Source organism: Neofelis nebulosa, chromosome 5 (genome assembly GCF_028018385.1).
Source record: "Neofelis nebulosa isolate mNeoNeb1 chromosome 5, mNeoNeb1.pri, whole genome shotgun sequence".
Lineage (NCBI taxonomy): Eukaryota > Metazoa > Chordata > Mammalia > Carnivora > Felidae > Neofelis > Neofelis nebulosa.
This window is the reverse complement of record NC_080786.1, coordinates 9,704,357-9,713,271: the sequence shown is the minus strand read 5'-3', so window position 1 is coordinate 9,713,271 and position 8,915 is coordinate 9,704,357. Positions and strand designations below refer to the sequence as shown.

Genomic DNA, 8,915 nt, shown 5'->3' with positions numbered 1-8,915 from the left:
TCTGGAGGGAAAGGAGAAGAGGAATGGAGGGTCCTGGGACGGGACGAGGGGTAGACGCGACCCCCCGGGTCTCAGGCTGGGAGGCCTCGGTGGCGAGGCGGTTGGCGGTGCCTTTCGCGGGGACGCGGCGAACTAGAGCACCAACGCAAACGGCTTCAGGTCGGCGACGGGCTTGGGCACCACGGCGCCCTGGCGCCGGTCGCCTGGCACACGAGCCAGGGGCGCGATCGCGCAGGGAAGGACGCGGGGCGGCCTCGGTGCCTCGTTGCCCCCTGCGGGCGTCGAGTGACCCCTGCTCGTCCAAGCCGAGCAGCCCCCGCTGGCGCGGAGACCGGGCCCGGGCGTGGGCGCTCGGCGACTCCGGGAAGGTGGGAGCGGCGGATGCCGTTGCCGGAGGGGAACGCGGAGCGGGGGCTCTTTGGGACGCTCGCTGGCGCCACTTGTCGGCGACCGGGAGCCGCGCGCGCCGCGAGCAGGAGCTAATTCAGCCCCGGAGGAAAACACAGCCCTTTCCCAAACTCTGAGCAAAGCCCTGTGGTGTCATCCCCACTTTACAGCCGCGTGAACAGAGGTTGGGAGTCCAGGAGCCAGCTCCGGCCGGAACCCTTTTCACTGACCGGGGAACACAAGCCCTAGGAATCCTGGAGAACCTCCAGGGCTTTTCCTAGGACCGTGAAGAAGACAGTGAAGACCCCTCCCTCCCCCTGGAAGCCCACTCACTGATCCAAACATCCAGAGCGCAGCCAGGGAGGTTCCGAGGGGAGCCAACACCCCTCCAGCTCAGAATTACACTTCTGACCCCCAGCCCTGTCTAGTCACCCCACCCCACCCCACCCCACCCCGCCCGCCGCGTCCCCGGTTCCCTGGCCGGCCCCCTGCGGTCCCCAAAGCAGACCAAACTCTCCAGCAGTTTCTCCATCCTGGAGGAGATTTCCCCACACCTAGGCTTCCCACCCTAGAATGAGAAAGGGAGAGGGAGCGGGACAGATCTGGGAGAGGAAGCTCCCCCCCCCCCCCACCAACAAAGAGGGGGGCGGGACACCCGACACCAACTCCACAGAGCCATCGCCCCCTCTCTCCCAGGAGCCACTTCAATCGGTCGTCGCCCCAGTGGCCGCCCCGGAGCACGTGTTGCTGCCCGTCTGCGTCAAGGCTGGCTAAATAGATGACTGGCTAACAGCGCCGGGAGGGGCTATTTAAGCAGCAGCCTCCTGCCGGCCCACCCTGAACTTGGCTGGGCTCCCCGCCGCTCCGGTGGAAACGCGAAGCCAGCTGCGTCCTACTCTGAAGGTAGGTTCCGCACTCTCCCGCGGGGGATCCAAGTGTTCAGTTGGCTGAAGAATACTGTCTTCAGTTTGGTACCCTTTCCATTTTTCTGCTTCCTGTGTCTTCTTTCCGACAGCTCGAAAGACCTTGCTCGAGGTCAGAGACAACAAGGAGGTCTGGGTGGGTACAGCTGATGGAGAGACTTCCAAGCGCCTGCTTTGTTCTCAGCAGCACGCAATGCCGGAATATCTATTTGCTGGGATTAGCATGCAAAGTGGGGTTTGCTAGATGTTGCACAGAAGTGCCAGGTACTTTGCAATCTCTTCAGATAAACTACCAAGAGGTTTTAAGATTTAAACTCATTTTCTAAACGTTGCAGAAAAATTCAGGGCTTTGGGGATCGAAACGTGCGAGTGTTACCTGCTCCTGGATCCAAGATGCAGCGGAGTTTTGCCAACGACTGAAGACGGAGCGCATATTTCTGATTTTGAAAAGCCATTCTTGCGGTTTGCGTGGTGGTTTACTGCCAATTCCCATCTACACCTTAAAGAAACTTTATAAATATGGCTTTTATTTATTGTTCCCACATTTTATTTTTTTTTTAATTTCTTAACGTTTACTTATTTTTGAGACAGGGAGAGACAGCATGAACGGGGGAGGGGCAGAGAGAGAGGGAGACACAGAATCTGAAACAGGCTCCGGGCTCTGAGCTGTCAGCACAGAGCCCGACGCGGGGCTCGAACTCACGGACCGCGAGATCATGACCTGAGCCGAAGTCGGACGCTTCACCGACTGAGCCACCCAGGCGCCCCTACTGTTCCCACATTTTAAACTGCGCTACTCATTTTTCGCCGTTTATGAAAGCTTTTTAGCTGTCAAGGATCTCATTTCTCCCACGGAGTCTTCTCTCCAGCTAATTTTCCCATCTTTAATTAATCTCTTGCTTTTCCAGTTAGAAGACAGACGCTTTAAGAACACTTTCTGGCACTAAAGGAAAACAGAAGATTTTCCTTCTGCTAACCAGGGCAGAAGACAGGGTCTCCGTCCCATACCGGGGCACCGGGTGTGGTTCGCCCAAAAGACAAAAGGAGCGCGCTTGGAGCTCCCGTCGGCGCTTGGCGGCGCTTGGCGAGCCCCCGTGCCCTAGAGCTTGCGCAAGTGTGGCGGGTCTGGAGCCCCGCGCGTTTGGACTGAGCCCCCTTTTCCATAGCCCAGGTGCCCTGACCCTCCGCGAGAGGCCGCGACGCCCCACCTTTTCGTTCACGTCCCCTCCTCTTCGCTCTCCGCAGCCATGAACGGAGGCGTGTGCCTGTGCGTGCTGATGGCTGTACTGGCGGCGGGCGCCCTGGCGCAGCCGGTACCCGCGGCGGACCCTGCGGGCCCAGGGGCGCAGCAGGAGGAGGAAGCGCTTCGGCGGCAGCTGAGGGCCGTGCAGAAGGTGGACGGCGAGCCCCGAGCGCATCTGGGCGCGCTGCTGGCCAGATACATCCAGCAGGCCCGGAAAGGTATGGATGCTCATTCATCTGTGGGGTCCTTATCCCTCACTTCCGCCCCCGCGCGGGGCTCCCAATCCCGACCTTCTTCCCTAGCGTCTGGCGGATGGAGGTGCGTGACCTCTCCAAACGGGAACACAGGCTGCGCGTTAGGCTGAAAGGGTTTTCACTTTCTTTTCCCAATTGTACTGCACCGGGCGGTGTGGTTTTCTGGACGTCCTTTGTAGCAAACTGAGAGCTAGTGTGGAAGATTACATTTATTGGGGAAAACCGTTTTTAAAAGCTTTCTTGAAACTGACGTTTGGTACGTGTTGCTGTTTAAGCTCAACACCACATTATGAAGACGTTAAAAGGTAATTGCAGAGCAAATTACTGACTCAAAAAAGGTTTTCAGTCCTACTACATACCCTCTACTGAAAATGCAGAGGAATCAGAAGCCACTCTGACGCTGACACTTGAAAGCCCCCCCGGCAGGAAGGAATCAATGCTGAGAAAACGTTTGAGTTCTGACTGCAACCGCTGAAAAAGAAGTGACAACGTGTCAGGTTTCCCAGAAGAACATAACAGGAGGAAAGAATCAGGAGCAGTTTTGAGTTCCCCTCGTCAGTGATTTCAAATGATCACCCAATAGACCCGTTTGTTTTTATTTTGCTGTTGGAGAAATGGTCCCAATTGCAGCAGGAGCCCTCAAGCCACAGATTTCTCAGCATCAAAGTCTTTCTCCAGGAATAAGGTGACTGGGGGGCTCGCTAGCTGAGTGCCATGCTATCAACCCTGCCCCTCTCCTGGGCCTGTCTCATCTATAAAGCAGGGATGAGGCTAGAGTTCCCCTAGGTCCCTTCTAGCTCTTTGTGTGATTCAGAGGGAGGCTCATTCGTCCGTATGCTCCTTAGGAATCATGATTGGGACTGGGGCAGTTTTTTTCTACCAACTTGATCCACAGTGACACTTATGGTCGACACAGGCTGTGAGGCAGTAGGCTGAACTGGACCAACACGGCTGGACAATAAACCACAAAAAATGCCGCTGGGAGGGGGGGGAGGGGGTCCTTTCCCATGAGGCTCCCTTACCCTCTCATGTGCCGGGACCTGGATTTGAAGCTTAGCTCGTGGCTTGACTAGACAAGGAGGAAATGATGGGCTCAGCTTTCCAGAGTCTCTGATGGTTTCATATGAAGGTAAGATTGGGACTTTTCGACCAGGGGAGTTCAGAAGGAAAACAAAACGAAACAGAAGATGATGTGTTACATTTTGTCCTCTCTTTGAGAAATTGTCCCAGCTACTGTCTTCTGTTTTGCTCTCCAGCTAATTGAATCGAGAGATGTGGAAATACGAGTCAGATGGCAGAGGGAGTGTGAAAACTTTTTGAGTTCTTGCTGATTGTCTGCATCAAGATAAGTTAATGTCTGTCCTTGGAGGTAGGCTGAACTTCAGCCAGACCAGTCTGAAATAGCATAGGTTTTTCTTTGAGCCATAATCTGGAGCCACCTCCCCACCTTAGGGAAAAAACCACCAGAAACAGGTCCGGGAAGGAAGCCGGTTACCACACCATTTCCCCAGAACTGCCATTGACAGCGGCTTTATGCTACAAATAGCTGGAAGCTTCTTCCCGGCACCTCTTCTCAGCCACCTTCTCCCTTGGCCTTCAGCCTGTGGCACCAACCACACCTACGTGGGAATGGCAGCCTCTGCCTCCCCTGGCTGCTGACACCCACCACGAGCATGGGTAGGAAACAATCAGACTCGTCTGTTTGACGAATATGAACCGGGGATAAATATTTACACCTCGACAGTTTCTTTGACTATTTTACTGTTTTGATTATCGTGCTGGGTATTTACTCAACTGTTGTGCTTAAAGGCCCTAAATGCGATAATGCACTCTTTGAGGAGTGCTCAAGAGGTGGTCATTAGGGATTGTCTGCAAAGCTTTCAGTGACTGAGGAGAAGCAATTCTATTGAGGGAGCACGGGGACATATGGCATACACCTGCCCCGTGCCCAGCAAAGCTCTCATGCTACAGCTGTAACACCTGTACGGTTAGCCCCCAGCAGCCCTGTGCAGTAAGCTCGCTTATTCTTCGTCACTGTGGGAGCCAGGACTCTAAGAATGCATAAGCCACGTGACTCCGCACATCTAGGCCGACTCTGCACGTCTGAGAGTCCGTCCAGGCCCTGCCCTCCCCAGAAGGTCCAGAAGCCATTCAGCTTCCCATTCGGGGTTTTCAAGTTTAAAGGAGCCAGGTCCTTCACTTCCGTTCCATAAACCAGTTGTAAGTCCCTACTCTCGTCTGCACTGGGGAAGTGAGCGAGGACCCCAGTAGATGCACACGCTGTGAGCGCAGAGCTGTGTGTGGAATGGGGAAATTGAGGTGTGTGAGGAGCACAGCCACCAGGGCTTAACGTGGTGCCCCCACCAAGAACCCAGGCTGCTTGTGCCCATGGAAGCTGCCACTTCGCCTCATTAACTGGAACTTGGGGTCGTGCCAGCCTTTGGTGGGGGTGTTCGTCCGCGGCAGGCGGGAAGATGGGCCGTATTTCCATGACTGTGTACAGATAACTGGACTGCAGGGGTTTTTTGTTTTTATTTTTTTAGTGTGAGGACTAATCTTTTACCTGGAAGATGTTGAGCAATTCGATAGCTGGGGCTCTCTTCCTTGTGCATAGGCTGGAGATATCTGCAAGGGGCTGGAATGTGCAGGATTGACTCTCGGATTCCAAGGCTGGGAAGGGATTGAGGTGGGGTGGGGGATGGAAAAGAATGGGTGGGGACATGGCTCTGTATAATTGTTTCTGGTTTTTAATTTAGCTGGCTTTACTTGGTTATCCAATGAGACAGAGGAACTGCTTCTGCAAGGTCATGTGTCACTAAATAAGCCACGGTCTGTCTGACTCTTTGCAGCCTGAGGGCGGGAGTTGGCAGGGGCAGCCTCATACAGAAGGGCTGAATGCCAGCATCACAAGCAGTGGGGACGCAGTGCACTGATCCAATAGGAAGTATGGGGTGGTCTTCCATCACTGTGCTCTTAAAGTCCCCTGGGCTTGGCCCTTCGAGGTCCCTGAGGGACTTACTTGCCTCTTGGCTTGCACAGGAGAAGGCATTCTACGGATTTCATACCCGGGAGGCCTCTGTCTGTGACCCTTGGCCTAGGACTATGTCATGTCTCCCAAGAAACAGCTCCTTCGTGTCCCTTCTCCCTCAATGTGAATTATACATGAGAGTCATCCTGTTCCCGAGGACTTAACTCCAGTTCCAAAAGGCCCATTTCTCATTCAGTTATTGCATTTGGATCAAAAGGGCTGAATTAAATAACTTCCTTATTGCCTTTCTGCCCACTCTTCTGTCAGTTACTGACGTAAGATTTTATAATCTGACAGTGTGCCTTTCTCTCAATATCATTTTTTTAAAAAGAAGGTAGCTTTAAAATTAATTTTTAAATGGTGTTTGTCTAGTGGTAGGACTCGACTCCATTTTTTTTTAACCATTCTAACATCAAAATACTGCAATTGTGTTACCTTAACGAGAGTCAAGTATGCTCGGGATATTAAGGAGTGAACTTCAGAAATGGGTTAAGTACCAAGAAAATCCTTGCTTGACGTCTGCTGAGGGCCAGCTACTTAAGAGAAAACACGCTTCAGGGGTAGAAAGACCAGGCAGGTCCCAGCTGTGAAAGGCCACGGTCAGTGAATCCACTTAAATCGTTACAGATTAGAAACCACAACCATAGCTAGCAAATATTACCCTCCCTGGTTACACAGACCTGGGTCCTTGTCTTCTCTGAGATTTTGGGCCAGCAGTCCCACTGCTTGGTAACTCTTTGATACCTTTAAGAAAGTGCATGTTGCAAATTGTCTGGCTTTTCCCATTGCGCTCCTCTCAGATTGAATTGGTGCTGCTCCTAGATATAATGGCCCTGCTTCCTCTTCCCCTGCCCTTCGTAGCTCCTTCTGGCCGAATGTCCGTCATTAAGAACCTGCAGAGCCTGGACCCCAGTCACAGGATAAGCGACCGGGACTACATGGGCTGGATGGATTTTGGCCGGCGCAGTGCTGAGGAGTACGAGTACCCGTCCTAAGGGCCCCCACCTTTGTCAGCAGCCAGGAAGCAACCTCCCGGCTCAGAGGAGGCAGAATACGAAAACAATGACACTCACGACCCATTGTCTCTGAAGTTTGACGTTTTAAGTATCTATTTATTAAGTTTTCAATGTGAAAACTATGTCCGTAATCTTGTTCACTACCACCTCACCCCTCACCGGAATTGTACGAGCGGAAGACAAACCGTTTTCCTCGTCTGTGACACCTGGTCCTAAAGTGTTGCTATGCTATTAAAATGATTTCATCCTGCCCCCTATTTCCCTGTGTCTGTTGAGTGCAAAGGACTCCATTTAATCCTCGGAACCTTCAAGGAGGGCCGCCCGATACACGGTGCCTGAGGACAAATCCCTACGGTAGATGGTCCCAGAGAGGGCTTGGGAAATGAGGGCGGGCATGGGGCGGACTCCCCTGCTGCAGGCAAAACGGCCAGTGGAAGGGCCTCCTGGGTCAGCTCCATGGCCCAGCCCTGGCCACCCTGGGCCTGGGGCTCCAGCTGGGCTCCACTGCAAAAAGAGAACGTGTCCTGCTTGTGGTGAACACTCATTCGCCTGGGTAAAGACCAGAAAGGCAGCTCGGGATCCGTCCCAAGGTGGAGCCTCACCGTCTTCCCGTCCCCTCAGGAGGCATCTACCCCATCCCACGCCAGGGTTTCTTTAGGTTCTCTTGGCCTTTAACCAAATTATGGAGCAATGCTGTCCGTGCTTCCACATACCTTTGACCCCTCCACGGCCCTGTGGCACAGAGGTTATTGTCCTTCTTTTAGAGACGAGGAAACCGCTCTGAGAGGTGGAAGGGACGGGCCCACAGTTCCCCAGCTAGTGAGATTCACAGACGATCACTCCTAGGGAGTGTGACCCCCAGCACCCCAGCCCTTCCAGACTCTGGAGTGCACATGAATCACCAGGGAAGTCCGGTAGCCTGCCCCTTCTGATGCGGCAAGTCTGGCCTCGGGCCTGAGCAAGCTCCCGGGTGGTACCAGTGCTGTGGGTCCCGACCACACTTGGGGCTGCGCGGTCTACAGGGGAGCCTGTGATTACACTCCTTTGGGTCTCCCCGTATCCCAGAGACATATTTCAGGGCCGGCCGGGTGATCCTGGTAGCTCTCCAGCACAGAAGCTCTCCTTTCTTGGACCCATCCCGCTGGTGGGTCTCTGCAGGGGTCTGTGAGAGAAACTCTTTCAAGAGGACACCCAGAGACAATCTGACACCAGCCACCCACAGTGCAGCCTTTCCGTGCCTCCTGGCCGAGGCCTCCAGAAACCTCGGGTTCCAATCCAGGAAAGGCCCCAGGTGGCCTGATGCAGCAGGACATGCAGCCCCAAAGGGAACAGACGTTGGGAAGAACGTTGGCACATCTATACCTGGTCCTGGAAAGGCCGCACTCAGCCCGGGGTCCTCCCCAGGCCCTCAGTGCCATCTTTCTTGACACCAGAAGGCCACCGGGAAAGTCCTCAGAGGAAGACTGGGTCCTTGCATTCTTTTTTTTCTTTTTTTAGTGTTTGTTTATTTTGAGAGAGAGAGGAAGAGAGCTCATGTGGGGGAGGGGCAGAGAGGGGGAGACACAGAATGGAAAGCAGGCTCCAGGCTCCGAGCTGTCCGAGCTGTCAGCACAGAGCCCGATGTGGGGCTCGAACCCACGAACCGTGAGATCGTGACCTGAGCCGAAGTCGGACGCTCAACCGACTGAGCCACCCAGATGCCCCCGGTCCTTGCATTCTTTAACTTGAAGTGAAGTCAGAATTCAGTGTAAAACTTAGACTCTGAATGGACAACACATTATATTGTCCCCTTGTGAGCCATTACCTCATTCAGTCCCTACAATTTGGTCTCAAAGACTGCTTCAGATCTCAGGGCAGTCCCAACCAGTGAGTTTCTTAGTATGGTTTTGTATTTCTCAGTTCTAGAATCTCCATGCAGATCTTCTATTTCCTTGCGAAGATTTTCTTTTTTTTTTTTTTAATTTTTTTTTTCAACGTTTTTTAATTTATTTTTGGGACAGAGAGAGACAGAGCATGAACGGGGGAGGGGCAGAGAGAGAGGGAGACACAGAATCGGAAGCAGGC

The 8,915-nt window shown here is 53.5% G+C and overlaps 1 protein-coding gene across 1 annotated transcript; it reads left to right on the top strand.

The window, feature by feature from the left end:
• Positions 1-1,155: 1,155 nt before the first annotated feature.
• On the top strand, positions 1,156-7,101 carry CCK (cholecystokinin). The gene is made up of 3 exons (XM_058729543.1): positions 1,156-1,290; positions 2,556-2,771; positions 6,697-7,101. Exons 2-3 carry the CDS (start codon positions 2,558-2,560, stop codon positions 6,828-6,830), a joined length of 348 nt encoding a protein of 115 aa, XP_058585526.1. The 5' UTR covers positions 1,156-1,290; positions 2,556-2,557; the 3' UTR covers positions 6,831-7,101.
• The last annotated feature ends 1,814 nt before the right edge of the window (positions 7,102-8,915 follow it).

Excerpts from the sequence above, each read along its gene's own strand:
- CCK (XM_058729543.1), top strand. The coding sequence starts at position 2,558 with ATGAACGGAGGCGTGTGCCTGTGCGTGCTGATGGCTGTACTGGCGGCG. Across the intron at positions 2,772-6,696 it reads CATCCAGCAGGCCCGGAAAG|CTCCTTCTGGCCGAATGTCC; the intron begins GTATGGATGCTC and ends TGCCCTTCGTAG.